The 27814-nt window shown below is 44.2% G+C and overlaps 1 protein-coding gene across 1 annotated transcript; it reads left to right on the top strand.

Annotated features, from left to right (window-relative positions):
• On the top strand, positions 1-27814 carry INKA2 (inka box actin regulator 2). Its single transcript, XM_083617552.1, has 2 exons — positions 1-907; positions 25862-27814. Exons 1-2 carry the CDS (start codon positions 839-841, stop codon positions 26906-26908), a joined length of 1116 nt encoding a protein of 371 aa, XP_083473678.1. The 5' UTR covers positions 1-838; the 3' UTR covers positions 26909-27814.

Raw genomic sequence — 27814 nt, 5'->3', positions numbered from 1 at the left:
AACCAATTTGGATGGCTTCAAAAGAGCTTTAGACAAATTCATGGACGACAAGGCTAACATCTACTGGGTGAGAGAACAGGAGAACAGGATGCTGAACTAGATGGCCCATTGCTTGGCCTGATCCAGCAGGCTCTTCTTATGTTCCGACATGCAGAGCTGGAACGCACTGGAGCCAAGCAGGCAGCCCAGAGGGTCTGTGGTTGCGCTGACTTGAGAAGCCAGGCCCACCCCCTGGGGCGGGATCTCCCTACCGGTGCGCAGACAGAAGACACCCTCGCAAACTTGGGTGCCGGCTCTCTCCTTAAGCCTCGCCTCTGCCGCCTGCTGCCGAAGCGGCTCCGAGCTGCCAATCACCAGCAACGCTCGACCCGCGCGCTCCGCTCGTCGAGATCTCTCCTGCCTCTCTCGGGCTCTCCAGTTTGCTGCTGCTGCTCCGCTGCTCGCGCACCGAGCACATTCTCTTGCCAGCTTCTGCAAGAGGCAACTAGGCGCGGGGCGCACGCCTGTTTGCAGCCCGTGTTTGCAGGCTTTCCGCGCGCTGCAAGCCTGAGATTCAGCGCGCGCGGCGTGCATGTGCCATCTCAACTTTTTATCTCTTTCCTAAGGGGAGATCGGGCTTCTGGTTTTCCTTGGTGAGGTGAATAAGAGAAGGCAAACTTCCAACCTTCTACTTTTGGAGAGAGCGATATTCTTATCCAGAGTGACCAATGGGCATTTAAAGGGGCCGCTGGATTAGTTGGCGCTGGCGAGGAAAACACCTCTCAAGATTGCCTGGCCGGACTTGGATGGTGGAAGAGCCGGAATCCCTGCAACAGCTGAATTACTCCAGAGCTACCCGATGGACTTGGATGTGAGGATGGAAAAGAAAAACATGGATCATTACCTACGCCGTCTGAAGCAGGAGTTGGTAAGAAATGCCCGGGAAAAGAAGGGACTGGGGGACTGGGTAGGAGGAAATAGAGTCTGCCTTTCGGATCTGTCTCCTGCTCCGGTTGCAACTTCCCAGCTAGGGGGTGTCAGTCAATGAATGTTGCCTCTCTCCCGCTCTCCTTCCTGCACAGCGCTTATTTCCCGGGCTTTGTTTAGAGATCTCGCCGTGTCCTTCCTTTGCAGCTGTGTGGCCTCCAATTTCCCCACGTGGGATTTTTTCTTTCCTTCCAAGCCCCTGGGATGAGATGGGATAAAGAGGAAGACTCCACAGTCCTCTCCCGCCCCCCCACGACTCCATCACGGAAAGTGGTTTCCAGATCTGTTTGCACAGTTTAGCTTTTCCCGCTGACACGGTGGCTAAATCCCATTGACAGTAATAGGTGTTTAACCCTTCTCTCTATGTGTGTTTGTGTCTTACGCTCAGCACGAAAGAAGGAACCTCTTCTCTTTTCTGGCTGGGAGCGCTGGCACCGACAGCCACCCCCCTCACGCCGCACTCCTTTGCTCTTCCTGCAAAGGCATCGCCTTCTGTTTGTTTAACTGTGACAGGGAGCGGTGAACTTTGTAATCAGTTCAGACACCGAGCCCTTTATCATGAGCCCTGAAAGGGATTATAAACTGGCATCGCATCACAACCTGTTACTGTCTTCCTTCCCCACGTTCTTGCGCTGTTAGTGTGAGCATCTAACTGGATAGAAAGCTGCACACACCCACATCAAAACTGCATTCTCCCAAGACCTAACTGTGTACCTCCATTCATTTTCTCCTTCCTAACCTGGACCTGTCAGGCAGGTTTACCCTTGGGCTCCTTCCCAATGTAACTCATCAATTTTTCTCCTCTGGTAGCCCAGCTCTGAAACATTTTTTTTTTTCCAGAGCACAGATGTGGCCGTATCATCTCTCCAGGCATTCTGGTTGCCTGCCACTTCTTTTAATTATAGGGGTGCCTACAAATCTTCAGAGGCAGGCGCATACCACAAGGCAATCATTTCCCATTGGCTTTCTCTGCTAAGCTTCCGTTTTTTGTTTGGTATTGTACAGTTTTGCTAATAGCCCTGCTGGAGCGTTTTAATTTTCATGCAAAGTAGCGACATCCAGTTCTGGAAGATGCCGAACGCCACTTGTTCAGTGTCCTAAAAAGAAATGCTGAGCCTCACATCAAATTTCCATCTATAGAATGTGAGCCTGGCATTCTGGAAATATCTGAGGTCCATTACCCATCACACCAGCTGCACCAGATAGCTGTTGCCATTATTGTTATTCCCATTTTACAGACGGAAAACTGAGGACCCACAGCAAAGTTCATACAATTCGAACCTGAGTCTCCCCAACTGCGCAGCTAGACCGTGTTTCCATTTTACAGCCTAATTCCTCCACTGCTGACTCTGAAAGATTTGCATTGACCCGTATTGAATGACTCTAGCTGTGCATACAAATAAAAGAAAACTGGAATCCTGGTAAATTTCAATGTAAAGGTGATGATGCTCAAGTGATGAGATGCAAAGAGCTTTGTCATGTCTCCCTTCTTTCTACCTTGGCAGTGGAGATCCACCACTATACCTTGCAGCACATTCTGACTCCCACCCAATCAATTCCAGTTCCTTCCCTGTCTTGTCACTGCCTGTTCCATCCACAGACACTTAATCTAATTTATGGTGCTGGAGGCAGGCCAGTCAGCTAGAATTTTTTTCTACCCAGACTTTCTCCCTTAAGGACACAGCCAAGCTGCTTTGCAAAATCCTGCACATTTTCTTTAGAAATGCAAGAAGAATGTTATTTCTGCAACTCTTCTAATCTGCGTATTGTTCTACAACCCCCTTTTCTTAGCCACTTTCGCAGCTACCCTGTAAGGTAGCGTGTGCTCCCCCCCCCCCGCCAGCATATTACCATCTACAGACTAAACAAATGTCGTCACCTAGTGATAAAGTGGGGCGGAGTTGTGGCTTAAGTTCCTATCTCCCAGATCCACATATAATACCTTAATTACTAGACTGCACTGCTTCCAAAAAGGAGAAGAGATCAGAGTTGTTACCTCTCTCTTAGATGTAAACGGCCCTTTGGGCAGAGATTGACGAGTGCGATACTGAGCACCTCGCACTGACATTCTGCCCTTCCTCCACCCCACGGCTCAGGCACAAGTGTTTCTTGCCGTGACATGTTTGGGCTTGCCCACCAGCAGATGCATCTATCTGATGCCCTAGTTTTTTGTTCTAATGGATTAGTAATGAAGCATCGGGATGTCTTTAAATAAAGCGCTGGAATTGTTCAGCAGGGCTATGAAAAGAAGAAGAAGAAAGTTCATGTCACATGTGAATAAATAATAGCAACTGCAGTTCTGAGAGAGAGAGAGAGAGAGAGAGAGAGAGAGAGAGAGAGAGAGAGAGAGAGGGAAAGGTCATGGAAGAGTCAAAATGGTATGAAGAGCTTGGGGATACAAAAGCTTTCTTTACATCCAAAAGATGACTACCACCAACACTAGTGAATAAAATCCAAGTGGGGCCAGCCCAAACTGGAATTTATAATGCGCTCCAGTGTCTTAAGACCATGATCTGCCAGGGATTTAATTCTAACTGGAACCATAAAAGCAGACCTTTTTAAGTGCCAGAATGTTGCTCAAGTGTCATGCGCATGGGATTGATGCTTTAGTGGAGGTGTGCAAAAGTGCCAGAGTCCCATTTACAGCCCAGTCCAAGCCCCAAGTAGGAATATATAGGATTACAATCCTGTACAGTCATACCTTGGAAGTTGAACAGAATCCGTTCCAGAAGTCTGTTTGACTTCCAAAATGTTCAAAAACCAAAGCGCGGCTTCCGATTGGCTGCAGAAAGCTCCCAAATCAGAAAGAGGGCAGCATGCACCAATAGTACGGCCCCTGCATGGACCAAACAGTCCTTTAGGTCCGGCTCCTCATCCTGAGAACCCATGGTGTTCTGCCGGCATGTTTTTGTGCTATATCTTGCCTTCCATCAGCATAGTGGGGCTTCTGCTGAACCCTACAGGCCCTCAGGCACCACTGCCCCAGACCTCCTGGGTCTTGAAACTCTTCACTTTAGGATTGTGCCTTTGTAAGCAGACCCTGAAATATAGATTCCCTGCTCCACCACCAAAAGTACTAATTCCAAGCAGTTTCAGAAGTGCTAATATTTTATTCACTTAGATTTTCAAAGTTCTATCTGTTATTTGGCACATGGTGCACAACAACCATCCAAAGTATAAATAATGCAAAGCAAACACACGCAAACAGTCAAAGCACTTTAATCATCTAAATTTAATGCTTGCGGACCATAAAAGATGTGCATCCTTATGCCTAATCACTAAGTGCCTGCTTCAGTGAAATGAACTTTACACTTTATTTAAAATAAAGTAAAAAAGATCTTACAACTTGCTGAAGGGGCTTCTGAAATTTGAATTTCAAGGAGGGATGCTCTTTTTCCTGGATCTGTGCCCTGGGAGCAATCTCATGAGAATCATATAGATACACTTGAACTTGAGTACTCTTGCAAGTATCTTGCAGGCACAGCTGTAGTTGGAGGGAGTTGTCCCAAACATTAGGATCGGGAAGGATGACATAGATGTTACTATTGTAAAGAACAATTGGCATGGGAATTAATTGGTACATCAATGAGTTTCAGGTTGCTGCTCACTCTAGAGTAGGAATGGGGGAGAAATTTGATTGAGTTTGCATTTAAAGGTGAACCTACCTAGTTTGCACTTTCTGACACATTATGAGAACTGATGCACAGCCTTCCTTCAGAATTCACACGTCTCTGAATTTTGCAATGCAGTTCTCCAGCCAAGGGATGTGTACAAAAAACACATACACTAGTTTAAAGCACCCATAAGAATACATATATAAGTGAAAATGATATACAAGAACGCATTATTTTATGGAAAATTGCTTTGCAAAAATGTTTATATTAGGCAAAATTGCATACAAATACGTGTCTCGTGGGAGAAATTCACACTAAAGTGCTGGTGGATTTTCATGAGGTTGTTATTTATTAGTCATTGATTTAATTTTATTTTTTGCAAACTGTTGGGGAAATGTGAAGAACTCAATTTGAGAATGGAAAACTGAGGGGAAGAGAAAAAACTAAAGTGACAGATTCACCCCATCTGTACTCTATCTGTACTCTAAATCAGTTGATTTTAGTAAATCTACCTTGGATAACCTGTGAATAGCTCCTCTGTTGAGTACAGTGTACTCCTTCATATGAGCAAGCCATGCAAGTAGACAACAGGCACTGCTGACTTCAAGGGAGTTGGATGGACAAAGGCTCTGTATTCCACATCATGGGAGAAGAGAAAGGTGGGAGGGGCTCAGCTGTACCCAATGAGACTCCCAGTTGCTTTGTATTGGCCAGGCTGAGATTACATCTCTAGAAAGAAGATGCATTTCTATATAACGCGTCTTTTGATTTGCTAGACGACATTATGCTGTTGTCCCCACTTCCAAAATTTCTCCTGTGGTCATGACGTCAGATCACCTTTCTAAACAGAAAGCTGATATTCTCAGAGTTTTATTCATGATCTGTTAGTTTATATGATTTGAAGAGAAACCTGAGTGTTTTTCCCAGAATGGCCTCCTAGAAGTACACAGCACAATACATCTCAGAACAAAGGAAGCTGCCATTTACGGAGTCAGACCATTGGTCATCTAGTTCTGTGTTGTCAACACTGAGTTTCAGCAGCTCTGCTGGGGTTCAGGCAAGGGGCAGTCCCAGTCCTCCAGGGATTGAACTCCAGAACTTTGGCACGTGAAGCCTGTGCTCTAGCCCACAGCCGCAACACTTCCCTTAAACACATTTATATGGAACATGGGAGGATGCCCGATATCAGGTTGGATCATTGGTCCATCTGGCCTAGTATTGTCAACACTGACTGTCAGCTGCTCTTCATGGTTTCAGGCAGGTCTTGCCCATCTCTACCTGGAATTGCTGGGGATAGTAATATTTATATACAGTTGTACCTTGGTTGTCGAACGCCCTGGAACTTGGACGTATTGGCTCCTGAATGCTGCAAACCCGGAAGTGATTGTTCCAGTTTGCGAAAGTTCTTTTGGAACCTGAATGTCCGACGGGGCTTCTGTGGCTTCTGATTGGCTGCAGGAGTTTCCTGCAGCCAATCAGAAGCCACAATTTGGTTTCTGAAAGTTTTGGAAGTCAAAAAGACTACTGGAATGGATTCCATTCTACTTCCAAGGTACGACTGTACTGCCCTTCGTCCGAAGATCTCAGGGTAGTTCACAAGATAAAAATACAAGATAAAAGCACAAATAAATAGTTAGAACGAAACAATAACCCCCTGCCGCACGCAGTATATTAATAAACATATAGAGCATGTTTTCAAAGTATAGTTAGATTATTCAACAACTCAAGGAAAGTAAATAGCATCTTTCTTTCTTTTTTTGAAAATGAAACAGACCATGCTCTCCACAATTAATTCTGGCAGTTTCCCATGGATTTTATCAGGATTTAAATAAGATTCTGAAGCGGCTTGTGGATACTTGCTCAGGTTCTGTCTGTGCTTATGTTCAATTTCCCTGTGATTGACGGGAGAAAAATGTTTGCCCGTTTGAAAAGATAAAATCTTCTGCAATATAACTGTCTGGCAGCACCACACCCAACCCTGAGGCCTTGGCCCCAAAGTGCAAGAGCATGAGCCGTGGGAGCCTGGCATGGTTCAGAGGGCGCAGGTTGGAGTCATATCCTCATGCGTCCGTTAAGCACAGGTGCACAGAAGTACTCAAGTGTGGCAGATGTAGCCTGGAGAATGGGATTACCAATATTATAAGGCTAGACAGGTAGGGCTAGACAAGAAGCACGGAGATGCAGTGATAAAAAAAGCGTCCCTAACTGACTTTTTACCTGTTACGCAATGCTAAAATTGTACCCAGTACTGCCAGGAAAGAAAAGGAAAAAAATTGGCAGCCTTGCATAGAGTGCAAGCCAGAATCATTACATTCCGTGGGAGTTTTGCCATAGCTTTAATGGAAACTGAATGACACTCTTACCACAGAATCAAAAGCACATTGACTTGGAAGTAATTTTTTCGAGAACTGGATTGATTTTCAAAAGTGCAAGATCAATCCCTGAGCATCAGGGTTAATCACCATATGATTTTGCAGGCTCCAGCTCCAAAACAGTTTTTTCCCCTTCTATATAAAGGCATCTCCCCACTTACATGGGGGTTACGTTCCGGGCTACGTAAGTGAAATCACATACAGTGGGGAGCACCCTCCAAAAGCCGCTAAATGCCTATTTTTCCAGCTCTCCCGCTTTCTTCCCAATCCAGACCAAAATATCTGCAGTTGAAGCTCTGGGGCCAGATGGAGGATGCATGGGAAAGTGGCAGCAGCTGAGCTACCCCACATGTTAGCTGCTAGGCGGGGAGGCTGAGCAGCCTAAACAAAGCCCTGCTGTGCCTCTGGCATCTTCAGGGCTTCCTCTGCCCTTGCTGACGTCTTCTTTGGGCTCTGGGGAGGGTCTTCTCATGAGTCACAAGGACTCTTCATCTCCTGCAGAGGTTGGATGGCCATCTGTCATGGATGCTTTTGCTGAGATCCCTAAATTGCAGGGGGTTGGACTAGTTAACACTTGTGATCTCTTCCAACTCTACAATTCAATTATTCTATTTCTTGGTATGAATCTGTTTATTTATTTATTCCCCAGTGCTTCATGAATAGGCACATAAGGAGAATGCATGTAAGCTGGGAGGGTGCTATTTGAATATACTTACGGCATAAACTTGACAAATTCTTGCTCTCCAGTGATGCCAGAGCTCTGGAAGTCTGACCCAGCCATGTGCTATAATTTGAGCATCCTAATGAAGGCTTGCGGGTGTATTCTCCAGCCTTAGCACATGTGTAAATGGTTTTAGATTTGATCTTTGATTTAGGTGCTGCATTGATTTGGGCTCACATCTTTATGATCTCATATACCATCTAGCTGAGCAATAAAGTAAATTTGCTGGGACAAGAGAACTATGCTAACAGAAGCCATCCTACATTCTCCTGATGTGAAATATTTCAAATCAATACTCTCTTGAATTAAAATAGATGAAATTTCATTTTTCCAAAAGGCAAGCAATTTAACAGATAGCTAGAACCATCTGGACGCATTGGGGCTGGGAACTGAATCTGTTGACCCTGACTTTTTCCACCACTTAGTTCATTACCAGCCAGGTCATGACTTGAGTTATTAATGCAGCAGAACCAAAAGTAGCCTTTTTTATATCCCCAGAAAGGGACAATAAACATGGTATTCTTCACAGTTTAAGTAGGAGTTCATTTTTACGCTCCCAGTTTGCATTGAATAAAATGCTGATCTGCAGTATGCAGACACAACAAGCACTTGTTTTCTGTGTCAAGAGGAGCAGAATAAATGTCAGATTGCAGCGAGGTCTTGTAAGGCTGGCCCACTTAAGGAAGCAAATCTTGTTAATGGTTGGTAATGTAAGGGAGGGGAAACATAATGACAGCCAGCAGGATAGGAACTTAGCTTGGCTTTGTTTGATGACTGTTTCAACCTATTGCTTTATAGATGCTGGTAATCATGACAACGTACATTGTTAGGGCTTAATGTGAGAAATTAATTCTGTCAAAAAGCTCACTTTAGTGCCAGCCTCAGCTTAAGGTTTTCTTCCTTCCTTTTTCTTGTTGGGTTCACCATAGTATGGGGAACTGTTTTGGGCTAGGATCTGGGAGATCGGAGTTCAGATCACCACTAATCGATGTGAAGCGCGCTGGATGGTTTTGGGACCATCGCTGTCTCACAGACTAATGTACCTTGACATGGTTGCTGTGAGGAAAAGTTTCAGAAGAGGAGATTCATGAACTTGAGCTCCTTGGAAGAAAGATGGATATAGATGAAATAATACAGGGGTGGGCTTGAGTAATATGGTGGCCTGTGTGAGGCCAAAATTTGGCGCCCCAAAATGGATCTTCTCAGCTCTGGATCTTCTCAATTTTGCACCCCCTTGACTCAGTTCCTTTGCAGGGGAACTGCCCACACTGCCCTAAATCTGGTGCTGAATAATATATGAACAAATTTAAACATAAAAAAGAAGAAACAAAAAAAGAAATAGGATTTCCACATCCAAACTATAACTGGCACATGGTTCTTTTTTTCCAAAGTATGCTTTTTGAGGTGCAAACCAAACCCTGCACATATGTATAAGCAGACACAAAGAGACTCACAAATCATTACTCTATAGAATGCTGGTGATGGTTTAGAACTTCTGATCTCTAAGCACCCTGTAGAACAGACTTCTTATTCCAGGTGCAAGCTTTTATATGTGCAATTGTTTTACCTGTTTTTATATACTATATGTTATATTGTAAATCGCTTCAGAGGGTGCCTCATAAGAAGTGATTCATAAACAAAATGAAATAAATATAAACACCACCATAACAACAACAGCTCACACCCCGTGAGGAATTGCTGGTATGGAGCACAGAGTTATGTACAGGAAACAACTGATTAACGCACGTCTGAATGATATGTGATCGTGCTTGGTGCCGAACCCAGAAGTGACTTGAAAACATCACTAAACACATCAGTAAAAGGATGGGGTGGAATGGGGGAAGCGTACTTACATGTGCTCCGCTGATGCACACGGGGGCTAGGAACAGCTATCCTATTGAGTGAGACATGCTAAGAGTAAAACAGGCCTTCCGTGCCTCAAATGCTGGGCTGTGTTCTTACCACCAACTATATAAACATGCTATGAAACTTACATGCATCTTGGTACCTGTTCGCTGCCCATGCAATAATTCCCATGCATAAGAAAGCATGCAGAAACATAGCTCATGATCTAGCCGTAAGCACTTTCCACGAATGCAGTAACTCCAGAAGTGTTGCCATAACCATAGGAATTGTTCCTGAGCATCTATGCTCCTGGGTTACACATTGTGTTTTGCCCACATGATCGCATACCTGTGGCTTTTGAGGAGCAGTGCTCTGGAGTAGCAAACTGCATGTGTGAGTGTCCCTAAGCTTACTCCACATTTGCTGTTGCTGTTCTCGAGCAACATAATTACCTGAACAAAGCCTGGTACATTTCGGTCTGACATCCTTGCAATGCGTTCAGCGTCTTTGAGTGTCCCATGAGCAGTCATTGTCTATGCAGATCAGTGGCTGAGAGGAAGCATCTGTTGATACACAGTTTTGCCAACATGTGCTGAGCTGTGTGAAATATTGCTTGTATAAATACACTCTGTATATAAATATGCTGGAACTGGGCTTCCCATCAACTCACAGTCAAAGCCTGGCCAAACGTCTGCATGATCACAGCTACCCTAAAATAAATGTGAACTGAATGAATGGAATACCTTTTCGTGTCCGGATAGGGGGTTTTCCCATGGAAGCTGATAACCGCTGGTGCACTCAGATTTCTTTCCAGATGGCTTTCATTCAGATAATTTGAATTGCCCAAATACAAGCGCTTGAAACTCGTGATCCTCTCAGCTGGCACCTTCATTCATTAGAGAGGGCACAGCTAGATCGACAACAGTCCAGTGGATGGTCAACCAGTCCATTTTAGCCACTGTACCAGGTTCCCAAAAGTGACTTTCCATTGGCAATCCTGCAGTCTCCCAACTGGATCCTGTATTCTTCCTGGGGCAGGAGGAGGCGCAGACAGAATAACACTGCTGCAGATTAATAGCTGTGCTACTGTTTGCCGCATTCAAAAAAATCTGGCTCAATGTTTGCTTGGAGATAGACTAATGAGGGAGTGTAGATTACATAAGTTTTTAAAAATAAAATAAAAATCTTATTTTCACAGGCGTATTCGCCAGTAATTCTCCCTGCTGCTGTGAGTTCCTTCGGACAGATAGTCTTGCAAAAAATAAAATAAGACCTATCATGTAGTGTTGGATGTGTATTTATTACCGATAGCAGGCAACGTGGTGGGGTAGCAACACTCACCTGACCTCCTGACACCTGGGGTGCTGCTGCTTACTGGGAGGGGAGAGGTGATACAAACACACTGGCAGAGTCAGTCTAGCACTCCTACTGGTGCATTTGCACTGCTCTGACCTCCCCTCTATCTTGCCCCCTCCCCCTTGCTAGTAAGCAGCAGTGACTGTTGTTGGGAGGTCAGGTGAGCTCCGTTGTCCCACCTAGCCATACGCTGCTGTCTATTAGTGCTGGCTTTATGACTATGAGATTTATGGGAGGTTTTGCCCTTGCCACCCATTTTATTATTGCATGGAATCGTCTCTTTATCTGTTCTTCTGTAAGTCTGTAAGCATTAATCATAAACACTTCCTATAAGTATTTTAAAATAATAATAACAAATAAAACCAAAATACTGAAAGGCAGAATAAAAAAGGGGGGGAGGAGTAAAAACAGCTACCCAAGCTACTTTCGTTAAGATAGCTTTAAGCAGGTTAAAAACCAGTTATAAGGTTGCAAGCCTATACAGTCGTACCTTGGAAGTCAAATGGAATCTGTTCCGGAAGTCCGTTTGACTTCCAAAATGTTTGAAAACCAAAGCGCGGCTTCTGATTGGCTGCAGGAAGCTCCTGCAGCCAATCAGAAACCACGGAAGCCCTGTCAGACGTTCAGCTTCCAAAAGCATGTTCGAAAACCGGAACAGTCACTTCCAGGTTTTGATCATTCGGGAGCCAAAACATTCGAGAACTAGGCTGTTCAGCTTCCAAGGTAAGACTGTACTTGCTTACTTGGGAGTCAGTCCCTTTGAACTCTGTGGGGCTTAGTTCTGAGTAGACATGTATAGGATGGCCCAAGGGAAAAATCCAGAATGCTTATAGCCCAAAGGCCTTTGGAAGCAACTAGCAGGTTGTGGGGCAGGAGAGTTACGTATTTTGATCAGAAATGGTGTGATCTGGATCAGGGGCCATACCTCTAACATATATATCAAAAGCAGATAAATAAACCACAGAATAGATTACCTCCAGGTAAACATATCGTTTGTTAAGGGCCTAGATTGGAGAGCTAAAAAAGTAATTTTTTCACACAGTGATATACTTTATTGATGGGTTCACAAAATGATAGGCACTCTGTTATGGAGAGATAACTGTGCTGTTCTTCAGTATGGTTCCATTCTGCCTATTTTTTTGCAAGAATTGAGCATATAAAGGGGTGGAGGCTGGGGGAAGAGGGCTCTGAAGCAAAGGGCAGGAAGGGGCAACGTGGGACACCTCCCTCCCAAGATGTTTGACCCCACTTCCCCCCATGCCTGATCATTGCTGGTCATTGGAGTTTGGAGTCCAACAACATCTACAATCACCTGGTTTCAATTCTGCTGGTTATATTTTTATATTGATTTAAATTGCTTTATGTGCACCACTTAAGGATTCTTTGATTAACTGGAGGATACATTCTTCTAAATAAAAATAATAAAAATGGACATAATAAACATCTGAAGAGCCACAGATCCTCCATCCCTGCCCTAACCCATTGCACTAGTGCCACAATAACATGCACTCACGTAATATAAGAATCCCATTTGAAACTCACCCGACAGCAGCACCATGGCAGAGCTGTGTATAGTCAAACATAAAATCCTGCTCATCTAATTTCTGGCTCATAAATTTTGCCATGGATTTAAAATCTCTGAAGGGAATAAATCGCTCTTCAGCCTTACAGATAAAGAAAACAAATGACCAGGAGGGAGCTGGAGACAGTATCTTTCCAATTTCCTGTTCATCAGTTCAACTGAAGTGGCAAAGACCTACATCAGCATAGGCCTGGGGAGACACAGGCACCCATGGATGCATAACCCAGAGCAGCTTTTGCAAATAGTAATCTTTCGTGATTTTGATGCGGCATGAGTGCTGTTAGCCTGCCAGCATCCTCAGACACAGCTGGGCGTTGATATAAATCTACGGGCTCTGAAAAAGATGGTATCACTTACTTGCAAGGAGCCTGCATAAAAAATGATCTTTCAGAGACAAAAGGCTGTTCATGCAAGGGAAGGGTTTGGTATATGCCACACACATAGTGCTATCTCCTGTGTATTCCTTTTACTGAAGGCACATCTCTTCCAGGTGAAGGAAAGGCATGGAAATGCAACGATCATCTTTCTTAACTAGGTCAAGCACTCAGACACAGGTAGCCTCTATCTTGTGCTTATTGCTATTCTTGGTCACAGGTGTAGGGATAGACAGATCACTCTGTTTCTAATCCAAGTCAGTTCCACAGGTATTCATTCAAAGTGTTCTGCAGCCATTTTCGCATCAATCTGATTCCACCCCACTTCAAACCACACCAAAATTAGAAGTATTTCCCCTTCACAAATAGGCACTGAAAAACCTAAAGTTTTCATGGTTTTACGTTATTCTAAACTATGCATTTCTTGTACATAATTTTTATATATACTTTTGGTTATGATTTGTAGAAGTCGGTTAGCCTATAACCTGTTGGCCCACCATCTGTTGTTGATACAACACCGCAGAGCAGGAATAAGGTGCAATCTGGGCATCAGCAGCCTAGGAGTCCCTTCTGAAAATTGTAGCCAAAAACAACGTCATGAATATGCCACAGGCAGCAGCTATTGTCTGTTTAGTACAGAAGCAGAATCAGAGATGGGTATGCCAGTGTCTCTAGTTGTGGTGTTAATAAATGGGAAGGAGTGGTCTAGTGGAAGATTAGACGGGAGCAAGTGTGGGTGGTGGAAGTGGTAGGCAGAATCCCAGGATGGAAGTCAACATCACTCTTCTTCCAAACATTATATCTGTGCATGTATTGCAGCTTCAGAGATGGAACAGTACATCCCTGCGTTTTGTTGTGGTGATTCTCCACCCCCTCCCCATGCCAAGCGAATTTTGAGGGAGGAGAGGAAACTCCATGGTACAGTTGGAAGTCCTTGCACAGCACAGGGCTGGCTAGGGCAATCCAGCCCATAGAATTCAGGGACAAAGTAAGGCAAGGGAAGCGGAAGCAGAAGGGAACTTCAGGCCTAGGGATTCAATGTGACCCTCCAAATCACGCTGTCTGGCCCTCAAATCTCTCCCCAGGCCACACACCCTTTACTAACCCTGCTTTGAACCCTCCTTGAAAGTTTTGGCCTGGCTGAAATGTGTCCTTGAACGTCAATAATGCATCATGCGTCCCTAAACGAAGGATAGAGAGGTTTGTGTAGAAGCTAGCCTTAGTATGTAAAAGTGAAATTTACATGCATTGCTTTGTTCACTTTTATGTCTGGCACCACCCACCAATGTCATGTGGCCCCCCAGAAGGTTGTTGAGAAGGGAATGCGGCCCTCAAGTCTGAAAACCTTTCCTCGTCCTTGTTTTAGGGTATCTCAAGACCTAAGCACAGCAAAGTAAGCTGCTGCCTCAGTGATGGGCTGTAGATAGCCCAAAATTTGTTATATCCAGAAGTGACTGTTCACTTGCCTTAGGTAAAGCCATTCAATGTGCCAGCAGTGCCACATCAGAGCCCTTGTGCCAGATCGAATCTACAATTAGAGCGAGGTAATGAAAACATGCAGCTGCAGAAGGCTGTGTGCATGTGTGCGTGTTTAAAATCACCCCCTCTACAAAACATTGGAGAGTGAGGATTTGTCCTTCTCACCCAGAGTTGTATTTAGCTCAAATTTTGCATCAAAATAAACAGTGATGGAAGGTGTGAGACTGAAAATCCAAGAGCTTGGCAGTGTTCTGCCCACCCCTGCCCTGTACATCACAGTACAACAGAAGAACATTCCTTGTGATGGAGAAAGCGTAGCTCCTTTATTTGTATGCCAGCTGCCTCCTCCTGGCTTCTGTGACACTCACTGGCTTCCATGTAGCAATTTGTATGTACACTTCACATGCTCGAAAAATACACTTCCTGAGGAGAGGCTGTCTGGGTGGCGTTCCAGTAAGATTTAGATGTTAACTCAATTAGCCACCAAGGCAATAGTGTGTAAATGCAGCTATAGTAATGTGCATTATCCTATTGACCTCCCATTACCGTCTCTGCCTCTGCTGGCAGAATTCACAGCTGAAGAGCAATTGGGTTCACAAGTTGACAGCCCAGAATGGGATCAGTGAGAGGCAATGGCTTCTTTCCTTGTGGATGCAGCCTCACATAACACACACAAAGACCTTTGCTCTTGAAAACACTTGGATTAATGTCTCTCAGCGAGAAATGGTTTGCTACTGTTCATAAATGCGCCATTGCTTATTTTTATGCTTGGGTGGTGCTAGATTATGAAGCGGCACATCGGAAATGTTTGTTGGACCATCTCTAGAGACCCCCTAGGGATGTTTTTGCCATATAGAGATTTGCTCAGATCACAAGGAGGCGGGCTTGTTCAGAGCACCCAAAACCGTGTCTGGTTTAATTTCAGCTTTTACATTTTTATATGGTTTGCCATTGTTTTATTTCTGTTTTCATTTGTATTGTATGAATGTTGTGTATGTTATTGGGATTTGCATGGCCAAGGAAGGTTCAGTCCAAGCTCTCAGGCAGAATTCTCAGCCATTGCCCACAACCTGATTCTTTAAACTGTATGATCAGCGTTCTTCTACCTTAGGGAGATGTTGGGGCTCCCAGCACCCCCAGCTCTCTGTTCTAGACCACCAAACTTGTAAAGTTACCTCTTTCTCCCTCACAGTTGACTCTCCTTTATTGGCATCCTGTATGTTGTTGTTGTTGTTTAGTCATTTAGTCGTGTCCAACTCTTCGTGACCCCATGGACCAGAGCACACCAGGCACTTCTGTCTTCCACTGCTTCCCGCAGTTTAGTCAAACTCATGCTGGTAGCTTTGAGAACACTATCCAACCATCTCATCCTCTGTCGTCCCCTTCTCCTTGGCCCTCCATGTTTCCCAACATCAGGGTCTTTTCCAGGGAGTCTTCTCTTCTCATGAGGTGGCCAAAGTATTGGAGTCTCAGCTTCAGGATCTGTCCTTCCAGTGAGCACTCAGGGCTGATTTCCTTAAGAATGGATATGTTTGATCTTCTTGCAGTCCATGGGACTCTCAAAGGTCTCCTCCAGCACCATAATTCAAAAGCATCAATTCTTCGGCGATCAGCCTTCTTTATGGTCCAGCTCTCACTTCCATACATCACTACTGGGAAAACCATAGCTTTAACTATACGGACCTTTGTTGGCAAGGTGATGTCTCTGCTTTTTAAGATGCTGACATCCTGTATACTAACAGATAATTCATTCGCCAAATATGACCAAATATGTAGCCAAAATGCCACCATCGGCTCACAAGAGAAATTGATCAGCAGACCCATGTTTGTAGAAGTAGACCCACCACCCCATACCCAAAATACCTTCAGGAACACCAGCGGGGAGGTTAGGAGAAGGTGCCAATGCAGCTTACGAACTAAGGATGCTCAGTTGTATGGAATGCTGACTGCTTTGGATGGAATGAAAAATTGATGGGGAGAGGACATGGAATGAAGGATACTGGAAAGGGCGTGGCTACCTGAAACTCTTAACAGGAGTACTCCACACTACTTTTTATTCATAAAATTCAGATAGCCTTGTGCTGATACTCCTCCTCTTCTGAGGCAACACTGGAAAGAGAGACAGGGAGGGAATGCAGTATCAGACTGGAAACCATGAACAGGAGGAAATGTAAGGAAAATGAAGGAACATTTTTTCACCTCTGGTGGACCTGCCCTAGAGTGAAGGCCTTTTGGGAGAAGATATATAATGAATTAAAAAAGGTGTTTAAATACACCTTTACTAAGAAACCAGAGGCCTTTCTCCTGGGTATTGTCGGCCAGAGTGTGTTAAAAAAGGACAGAACATTCTTTTTGTACGCAACAACAGCAGCAAGAATATTAATTGCCAAGAATTGGAAAACTCAGGAGCTACCCACTGTGGAAGAATGGCAGATGCAACTGATGGACTACATGCAATTAGCCGAGATGACCGGCAGAATTCGAGACCAGGGAGAAGAAAGGATGGAAGAAGACTGGAGGAAATTTAAGATTTATTTACAAAAATATTGTAATTTGGCTGAGTGTTGAATTGGATGCCAGTGCAGACAATTGTCTACCATTAAATTAGATTTAAGGCTGAATTATATGTCAAACCAAATTAAGATTATTAATTAAGATGAGTTAAATGATAATTTGTTTGAAATTAATTTAATAATGATGTAAGTGTATGCGGGAGGTGTGGGGGAGTCCCATGTAACAATTGAGAGATGTTAAATGGACAATGATAAGTTGTGCTTATCTAATATATGCTTTATTTGAAAACTTCAATAAATATATTATAAAAAAAAAAAGGAAACCATGAACAGGAAACCTAGACAAGTCAATAATTGTTGCTTGTTAGTGTATGCTTAGGGGCAATTGTATCAGACATTGTGAAGGGTTGAGAGGGAGTAGCTTTGCATACTTAGTCAGATAAGGTCTGGATAAGGCCAGGAAGAAAGCTGAGTCAGCTACCCTGCCTTCGCCATTCCTCCTTAGGTCATGGAAATGCAGCTTGTAGCTTATCCATGTGGCGCCAACCTTAAACTACCTTTGACTCATATGACTAAAAGGTAAAAGCTCCTGTGGATTACCATGCAGGGAAATGGGATTAGCACCCTTTGGCTAAATTCCCTTTGGTCTGTTACAAAGCTACAGAGAATTACTCAAGGCACACTTAGTCCCAAACAGTTTGAAACTAGTTGTTAGCTCTGAGTCACTCGAGAGACGCACATTAAAGAAATAGCTTTTCTGTTGACACTCCACAAATCATGCAAGATATAACTTCTCAGTGAATCTACGCCAAGGGAAATGTAAAACTGGGACTGCATAGAGCTGCATCACAATTTTTTAGCTTAATTGTAGGATTAATTTAGGTGAGAGGGGGGAAAGTTCTGACTTTCTAGCACTAGTGCAACCCAGAAGCAACTCATCAGCTTAATCACACATAATGAGGAGGTACCCTTGCTGCAGGGTGAGAGCATCACTGACTTTAACACCTCCGGATATCTGCAGATCTGCACCCAAGAGTGTAAGTGTGCATGTTTGCCTTTTAAAAGGTTTAGAAATTAACTAAAATATATAGTTGCAGCACTTCATTAGTTAGTTCAATAAATTGCTTTCAACTGATAAAAATGTGCATCAGGAATCATACTTTTTTATTTAAAAAATGTGTACAATTTTCAATGCATGTAATTCTAAAACCCTAATAGGGTGGTCAGGGATGCGGGTGGCGCTGTGGGTTAAACCACAGAGCCTAGGACTTGCTGATCAGAAGGTCGGCGGTTCAAATCCCCACAATGGGGTGAGCTCCCGTTGTTCGGTCCCTGCTCCTGCCAACCTAGCAGTTCGAAAGCACGTCAAAGTGCAAGTAGATAAATAGGTACCGCTCCAGCGGGAAGGTAAACGGTGTTTCCGTGCGCTGCTCTGGTTCGCCAGAAGCGGATTAGTCATGCTGGCCACATGACCTGGAAGCTGTACGCTGGCTCCCTCGGCCAATAAAGTGAGATGAGCGCCGCAACCCCAGAGTCGGTCACAACTGGACCTAATGGTCAGGGGTCCCTTTACCTTTAATAGGGTGGTCATTCCTATTGTATAAAGGCAGTCCTCAATTTGTAGGGCTGTCTGGTCCAATTCTGGTCTGGAGCCAAATTAATCAGATTAATCAAAGATTGCATGATTTAAATGCAACTACAAGCTATAGCTATAACAATCCAGGAAGCGAGAGGGAATCCAAACACATGGGGGGAAGGAGGATGTGAGTGGGTCCATAGCATAGTCACGACGGTCAAAACATAGTTTGTCCATGACATCTAGAATGAACCCGAGTAGTGGACTAAGCTAATAGATGATGAGTGGGTCAGAGTTGAGAACACCCAGCTTCAAGTCTTATGTTTTTGTTGATATTGCGTTTGCACTTACAATGCACCAAACCAATTCAGAGAGTGGGTAGGCTCATCATCAAGGTGGTCCTCAGACATGTTTCTCTTCATTTTTTCGTTTCAAAGGGGCTGACGCAGTGGATTGTCCATTTTGTTTTCTTAATTTTTGTCTTCTACTAGCAAATTCCAATATACATACTTCTTCACTGGAAGATTTGTTTGAATGCAGCACCTGCATCAATTACTTTATCCATGCAGCAGCACCACCCCGCCACTGCCAAGAAACATCACCCCCATGGAATTGATGTCATTTCTGTAAAATCCTTTTGTGCTGATTATAGCATCCTTTCCGAATAATCCAAATATTGTTCGTTGAGGGTTCTGTTTCCTCCCCCTCTTTATTAAAAGCTGCCATGGCAATCCCCCTTTTCCTGTTCCCAGGGTTTCACTTAACAATAACTTCCTCTCACAACACCTCTTTCATCCAGGGGCTGGACATCTGTCTTCCTTCCAATTATGAGAAGCTTCTTCTGGCTTCTAGTTCAGCTGGGCCGTGTTATCCCTCTTTTCCTCCATCTGTACCAAAATATTACCACGGTCCCGGGCAGCACAGATGTGGTGACAAGCTGGAAACAAAAACAAATTTGTCTCAAGGGGATCGGCTGACACTGAATTCCAGGGAAGCATTGCAAACTCTGGCTCTCTTACAAAAACAAATAGATCGGCAGGGAGATAAGACACCAAGTGTTTCAAATGAGGTTCTCATTTCCAAAGACTTGAATTGTTTGGTTAAGGTGGGAAAAGAAAATTGAAATGGACGAAGATGTTAACCTTAGTTGTGTTTATGTCTTCAGAAAGGACATGTTTTGTTTTGTTTAAATAAATATTACATTGAGATTAATATAGGCCCACCTGATTCTGGAGGCATGGGATAGTATCTGCATATTCAAGTGCAGGCTTTGTTGGGGTAACCAACCTGGTGTCCTCCAGATGTTGTTTGACTTCAACACCCATCAGCCCCAGCAAGTATGGCTGATCTTCATGGATGATGGGAGCTGTCCAACAACATTTGAAGGGCACTGTATTGGCTACCTCTGCCATCTAATTCCACTATGACATCCTCTTGAGCTCTTCCCTTTTTATTTCCTTTGCATCTCCTGCCATTCCCATTTCTTCTGAAGTTAGACTGCACAAAGCAGAATTCATTGCTACAGTCGTGCAAAAACACAATTGCTTTGGATACAGCCTATTTGATTTGTAAGTACACATAGCATAAAATTCATGGAATTAATTTGCAAAGCAGTTCCAATACAGCCATTTATCGTGAGAACCTCAAAACCAGAGCCTGAATTCATCTCAGCCTATAACTTGTTTATACAGTTGTAAGGTGAATCAAAAGTTGAAGCAGTAAACATTTACAAGACTACTGAGTGCTGCCAAGCAAACAAAAAAAACTTATGGTAAGCCATTCAAAAAAAAAAAAAAAGCTTAGCATATTTGTGTGCCTTTTCTCTGGTTCTTAGCTGAAAGTAAGCCAAAATCAGTAGAGCTAACAACAGGCAAGAAAAATGTTTTGGGGTTTTTTTGTCAACGGAAAAACAACTTTTAAGTAGAAACTACTTTCTTCCTATATACACAAATATCTAAGTCCATTGCCATTCTGCAGTTTGTGTAGCCTCAGGTCTCATCCTCAGAAAATTACACAACTAGGAACAAAATGAGAACAAAATGGGCCAGGACTCGTCTAAAACTAGCATAGACCTTAGGAGTATAGAACTGAATATTCTGCGTCTTTGCTTTCATAACTTTGTTTTGTTCCTGCAAAAGATATTTAGCTAGCATATGGAATATAGGGTTCTTACATTTCCCATGTGTAAGATTTTCAGAGCAAGTAGCACAGGAAAATTCCTTTAGTTAAGTAAATCCGTTAAATTTTTCAGGAGATGCCACTCTATATACCTGTCAGTTGGCTTGATGGGAAGTTTATCTTCAGGGCACTTTATGTAACTATTGTGTCTGATTATATAAAGCTCACCTAAATAAAAAAATGCCAGCTCTTCAATTAATTATGACCTTTGCATTCAGGCCTGGGCTGCAGAAGTTGGTAGTGAGAACAACACAAGTATGGATTCTGCCTTCTCTGCCTTAAGATAACCACTAAGATGTTGTAGAAGAAACGGTCCCAGGGCTTTCAGTTTATGTCTGCACCCCAATGTCTTTGGATCTCACTGTCAGGCTCTGCAATAGGGTCAGATCAGGGCGGCAAGGGGCAAAACAAGATAGCAAAAAGGCCATGGACTGTTTCTAGCATCCAAATCCCAACTCTCAAACAATAAACAACACTTGGACTCAATCTTCTCAGGGCTGCATTCACACTGTGCACAGGCTTCCCAAAGGCATTTGGTTGGTCTCTGTGATAACAGGTTGTGTGTCAAGGACCCCCAAGACACCCCTGAATAAAAACATGGTTCACACATCATTTTTGTTTTGGGTTTTGACATAATTTTGGCCACAACTTTATTGAATTACAGTATGTGAGTGGCTGCTTAGGCATTGGTTAGCAACTATCTGTTCCCACTTGGAGGTAGGAACAGAACTGACAACCACATCCGTGCAGAAGTCAGTAAGGGTAAACAATTCTGGGGAGAGAATAAAGCTGGGTGCCAAGCTCACACCTCTCCCCAAATGCTCCCTGGGGCTCTTGCGTGGCCCTAGCTCTTTGTCCGGGATACGGACAAAAGCATGGCAAGCCTCTGGAGTCCTTTAACGGAATACCCTTGCAGCAGCAGCATTGAAGGGGCAGGCACAGCCAACCTCATCCCCTCCACCAACCAAAAAATTAACCAATGCTTAACCGCAACTTACAAGTTGTGACGATTTGCTACACAGTAGGCAAAACCCAAATGGCACCAGCCAATCAGCCAAATGGTAAAATTCCTACTGGGCTCCTGCTCCAAAGCAAACGACCCCATGACAGGCATAGCAAGGTCAGCGCAAACAAACCCTAAATAAAGGGAGGGTGGGCGGGTAATCTGATGTGTGCAGTGAAAAGAAGAAGCTCAATGCTGCGCACAGGGACCTATATAGCACCCCCATCAATCAAACAAAATTGCAACCATCAATTTCCCCCAGCAACATTGGGGGTGCCCAATCAAATTTGTGGCCATCCAAACTAACCCGCCCAGCAACAGGGCATGTCATGGTTGCTCCCATCGCAACACGTGCTCTCCATGATGGAGAACCCGCTTTGTTGGACTAGATGGGCCATTGGCCTGATCCAGCAGGCTCTTCTGAACTTATTAGGGTTTTTGTTTCAAAAAATCCACACACTGATGTTGGAATGTGGGGAACTGAACTTAAGATGGGGGACAATGAGAAAGGAAAGAAGCTGAAGTGGACAGATTTGCAAATAAGCAGTGAGAAGAGCGAGGAAAAGGAGCAGTAATTTCCGCATTCCTTGGGCTTTATGAGATGGTGAGAAGCAGGGAGGATTGTGGCGAAGAGATGAGCCTCCAAATCCTGGTCCTAAATGTCTCATCTTAACAGCTGGAAGCAATTACTCCTGGAGTCAGCTAGTTAAAAGTGCATAACAATGAATAAGACATGTTTAGGGACCCGTTGTTAATTAGCCATTATTTTGAGTTCCCTTGCAGCTTTAACTGAGATGCTTTAGCTCACTTCACAGCACACCCTGCCTCAAAATGGCACACAGAATCTCTAGTGCTTTAAGACATTTTGCTGCGGGATGCCTTATGTAACAAGCCTTGCATAACTTCTGCTAAAAGCACCTCCAGCAGCATCAGGCGCGTTCTCTGAGGATTTATGCCAAAATGCAAGTGAAGTTTGAAGTTTGTTTTTTTTTAAAAAAAAAAATTGTAACATCAGAGTGGAACTATAAAGCTGGCATCCATCTGTCCCGGGAGACAATAAAGGATTGCACCTTTGGGGGGTGAAGTCAAACTGTTGGAAGGTTATAGCACCTGCTGTGGCTGTAGAGACCGATACAGGAGAGGCATGTTTTGTTGCAGCTGGAGCAGATGTAGGCATCCAGTTGTCCTGCTGCAGGTGCACCACGTCATGTCTTCTCTCTGAGCATCCTTAGCACAGTTACCCCAAAACTACACACTTCGTTTGGAAGGGTGTGTGTGAAAATGTTTGCAAAACTCAGTGCCCTCTTTTGGCACTGCTAGATCCAGTCTGTGTGTGTGTGTGTGTGTGTGTGTGCGCGCGCACACACACGCGCATGCACACACACACACACTGGTGTGTGTGTACTCACCATGAAGTTGTTATAGTAAGTGCCACACTTTTTAACAACGAAAACCAGGTGATGGTACTGCATACCCTTGAGAACCCCCTGGAAAAAACCACTGTGTGTGTGTATTCATCTCATTGTGCCCATAAAAGAAAACCCAAATAGTTCTTGGACAAGTTCTTTCTACTGAGCCCAATCAGTCGTCCGTCATGCTCAGGACCATTTGACGTGACTGACAATGGTTGCCCAAAACCTCCAATGAAAGGCCTTGTTCCCAGCCTGGTTACATATGATATTTTAGCTGAATGGGGTAGAAGTAAAATTTGGGTAAATATTCTGCCACTGGAATTTGGAAAAAATGAAAGGAGAGAAAAGTTTCCTGGCTAGGAATTAAGCTCAGGCCATAGTAGGGAGAGTGCCAAATCTGGACCATTGGACTCAACCCTTATGCTCCTTTGTTATCATCTCCCTCTCTTGAGACAGACGCTGGGAATGAGCGCGCCTGAAATATTAATAATTCCTAATAGGTCCTTGTCACATGAGGCGTGCTTTGTGACGATACCCCTCCTTCCTCCCCCCTCCAAAAAACGGGGGAGTTAATTGAATCAATGAAGTGAACAGCACAGCCATCCAGCATATGCCGGCTTCCCCTGTCAGCCCCAGTCATTACTGCAGGACCCATTGTCACTCCTCGTTGCTTGATTACACCACTTGGCCTGCGAGGGGATTTGATGGGAAGTGTCCAATGAGGGGCCAAGCTGTTTCCAAAGTCAGCTTTGCAAAGCCCCAGATAAAAGGGGGCTTCCCTTAATAAGGCAGGGAAAGGTTAGGACGAGAGGCATTACAGCAAATCTGGAAAGAGGTAAGGTGATAGTTTTCTCTGAGGCTTAGAGAACAGATGGGCTCCCAGGAGGTTCTGCATGTGGGTAACAGAAGAGCTGTTTCTTTTCTAGGAACACGCTTATCACTTGTGTAGAAAGTCGGCAGAGGTTTTTGCAGCTTTGGCTATGAGCTAGCCAAGAAGGAGAGGGCTTTTAAAATTTAATCAGAAGTTAGGAGAAGCATCCTCTCAGCCTGGCAGCTCCTTGCTCTGATATGCTGGCAGGCAGCTGGGTTTCTTGCTTCTTCTTCAGCTGCCTCTCTAGGTCCAGTTTTGAGCCTTAGTTATTGGAGAGGCACTTGCATGCTTCTGGGTGCGTTTAGCGGTTTCAGCACGGTACGAGCCTCTCTGATCCTGACGAGATCTTGCATTCTCTGCTCCCAAGGAAACAGCCGAACTGGCAGGCAGCAGAGCTAATGTAGTGAAATGATGGCAGATAATGCCTGGCAATGGAGCTGCCAGCCTTGCGCATGGGTGTTAAAGGGGCAGCTGCAGAGCAAGAGACGCTCCCCCCAAACCCTCACTTAAAGAGAATGCAGTGAGTTTTTGAACAACGCATGGTGATAACAGACATGTAGATGCAGGTTCAGCCGTGAAACGGGTTGAAAAGCTAAGCACATCAAAGAGTTCCAGCTTCTCTCCCTGCAGCTCTGTGCAAGATAGAAAAAGAGGGTATAGTGGCAGGCAGCTGTTAGGAAGTATGGCCCGTTTGTTTTATGATGCCGCGTTGGGAATCAGATCTGGTTTCTCTGTAAGGGAAAGCGTGCAGTGAAAGGGCAGAGTGGAGAATTTAGAAGCTGCAGAAAATAGCCGGCGTGTTTAGCATGGCAGGAAGGTAGCAAGAAATCCGTGCTAATGATAGGTCTAGTCTGGAAGCAACCCAGGAGAGGGCGGGGGGAACCCCCCCTTTTTTCTTGTTTAAGTTTATAAACTTGTGTGCATATTTAAAGCAATAATCCCCTTTACTGATGATGGTCATAATAATCACTGTCATTGATAATATATTTTTGTCATTTCTTAGCCAGAAGTATATGAAGCTATGACTTACATTTCTGCAAACAGCAGATAAGGTGGTAAGTCTGTATCTGGACTGCACCATTTCACATTTAAGGTACAGGCTCAGATCACTGAATGTTCTTCCATACAAAAACATTCCCTGCAGATGCAGAACTTTGCACATCATGTCTTCCTCCTGACATACTAGCCGCCTTTGTGCATGGAATTTTTTGTATGGAGTGTATAATCATGGGAGCCCCTGCCCATAGTTTGAAATGGTACTGCCCATAGCCAGATTTGCCACTTCATCTGCTGTTTGTAAGAACTAGGCCACTTTCTCAGGGTAATAGGGTTAATTTTTTATAAGGAATCTTGATGCTTGATTGCATGCATGATATGAAAAAAAGTTTTTTAAAAAAACAGCAACCCTGAATTTATATCCTGCACTTCTTCCGAAAGGAGCCTGGGGCAGCATAGAAAAATAGAAAACGAAAGATCACAGTTCTGCAAAAAAAATTATGGGCATACAGTGCCTCTGTGGAGGACTATGTGCTACTTACTCAGTATCTGGGAATTGCCCAGGGAGCTGACTTGTAATACTGAAGTAGTTTGTTGTGCACATTGAAGAAGAATGAAACTGATGAAATTCAATCAAATGCTGGTTGGCTGAAACATAGGAGATGATAGATAGATAGATAGATAGATAGATAGATAGATAGATAGATGATAGATAGATGATAGATGATAGATAGATAGATGATAGATAGAATAAAAACTGTACCAACGACCAGATCAGATTATACAGCTTTCAAATTCTTTGCAGTTCTGTATCCTGCTGAAAACATAGAAAGAATCCAGCCTAGTAATGCATGATATTTATAGATCTCTATATAAAGCCAGACGAGTGGAAGAGAACAGAGTTCACTTCTCTTTCTCTGTTGTCTCAGTGAGACCTGCTGTTGTCATTTGGCTTCTTCTGCACTAATTTGAAATCCTCTTTTTCTCCCCCCTCTCCTAACAGCTTTCCATGAAGGAGGTTGGAGACGGGCTACATGAACAGATGAACTGCATGATGGGTGCTCTGCAGGAGCTGAAACTCCTCCAGGTCCAGACAGCTTTGGAACAGCTGGAGATCTCAAGCAATCCAAGCCAGGTTCCTGGAATCGGCCAGCACCAATATTGTCAAAACAATAAGGAGGCACCAAGGGCAAGGTGTGAAGCCAGCAGACAGGGCGAGAAGCTGCTGGGAAGAAGCTACTTGCAGGACTGCAGTTCCTCAGCCTTTTCGTGCTCTACTCAGGGGTCACAATCCGCCAGCCCGCTTCACCGCATTACTTTGCCAGACAGTAGCCATGGATACATGGCTTCTTCCCTTAACAGCATAAGCAGTGAGGACTATTATCATGCGAGCGGACATTCATCAACAGTGAGCACGGCAGAGTACCATTCTCCGAGGACATTTGAGTCGTCCAGTGAGCACATGACGAGAAGCTGGTTTTCCCAAGACACAAACAGCTGGTCTGAGAGTAGATCGGGGTGCAGGGAATGTCAGTTCTCTGATGAGACTAACGACTGGACTTCTTCGCTAATGTCTCAGAGCAGGAATCGACAGCCTCTCATCTTGGGCGACAACATCTTTGCTGATTTGGTTGGAAACTGGTTGGATTTGCCTGAGATAGACAAAAAGGTGGAGAAAAACGAGACAACCCTGTCAAGCAGCAGGTCCCAGGAGTTTTGCAGGAAGTTTTCCCTCACAGCCAATATCTTTAAGAAGTTCTTAAGGAGCGTCCGGCCAGATCGAGACAGGTTGCTGAAGGAGAAGCCTTGCTGGCTGCCGACAGAAGACAAAGAGGCCGAAATCTTAAAGAGGCCCAAAAAGGCAAGCAAACAGAAGGGGACCTTTTACTTCCCGGTCCATGGGAACCTAGCAAACTCACACGACAAAGCAGAAAGGTGCCAAAAGAAGGAAACAGGCAAGGCCAAGGCCAAACATTGCACCAAGAAGATCCACAACACAATAGAACACACTCAGTCAGGGTTTGATTTTAACACAGCTGTATGGGTCTGAACTCCCAGAACTTGTTATCTCCTTTGCCTCCACTGTTCTGCCCCAATCAGGAGATAAAACAGCGAGAAAGGTGGAAGAAAAAGAGATCTGGCGTGCATGGACTGGGGTGAGGAAAGGGAGGAGGAGTTGATCTCCATACATTGACACAAATCACTTCCCAACTAACATCTATTGGATAAAGGAAGTCAGTTTGTATGCAGAAACTCCCCACACTAATGCTTAAGAGAATCTTTCACAATTTGGGGAAGGAGGGGGGCACAGCAGCATCTTAATTAGCTGTTCCTCTAGACTCCCACTTTCACAGGCTTCAAGGTTGCCAAACATTTTCAGTTCATCTCTGATTCAGGTAGCAAGAGAATGTTACGTCTCAGTATGTGTGTGTGTGCAAGCTGGTGTGTGTGTGTTTACAATTTAACTCTGCTTTTTTCCTGTGTGCACTAAATCCTAGATCACACTCCGGGCAAATGAATAAGCACTTGATAATTAAATTAAGAGTGAGGGTTGGATTTGTAAGAAGAAGAAGAGAGGCTGTGGGAAATGATTTGAGTGAAGTTTGTACAACCACATTGCGTTTTGACTGTTCTTTTTCTAAAGCGTTTTTTTTCTGGCTCACCCCTCATGATCTGTACTGTACTAGAATGTGTCTAAGGAGTGCTATGTAGTGAGTAGCCAACCCATCGCTGCAACTTTAGGGTTACCAAACATGCTTCACCTCTTCATTTTGCCCTCAAAGCCTTAAACTCTGATGCCACACTGAGGTCCCAAGTTGCAATAGACCTTTCCTTGACTTTATTGTTTCATTTTGCATTTCTTACTCTGTACGAGTTTAGTCTTGTGAGAAATTAGTTCTCCGGCGGTCAGCTCTCCCAAGAGTTTGTTATTAATAAAGCGATGTTCCTCTCTCCA

Source organism: Podarcis filfolensis (assembly GCF_964270895.1).
Source record: "Podarcis filfolensis genome assembly, chromosome: 6".
Classification (NCBI taxonomy): Eukaryota; Metazoa; Chordata; class Lepidosauria; order Squamata; family Lacertidae; genus Podarcis; species Podarcis filfolensis.
This window is presented reverse-complemented; position numbering and strand designations above follow the sequence as displayed.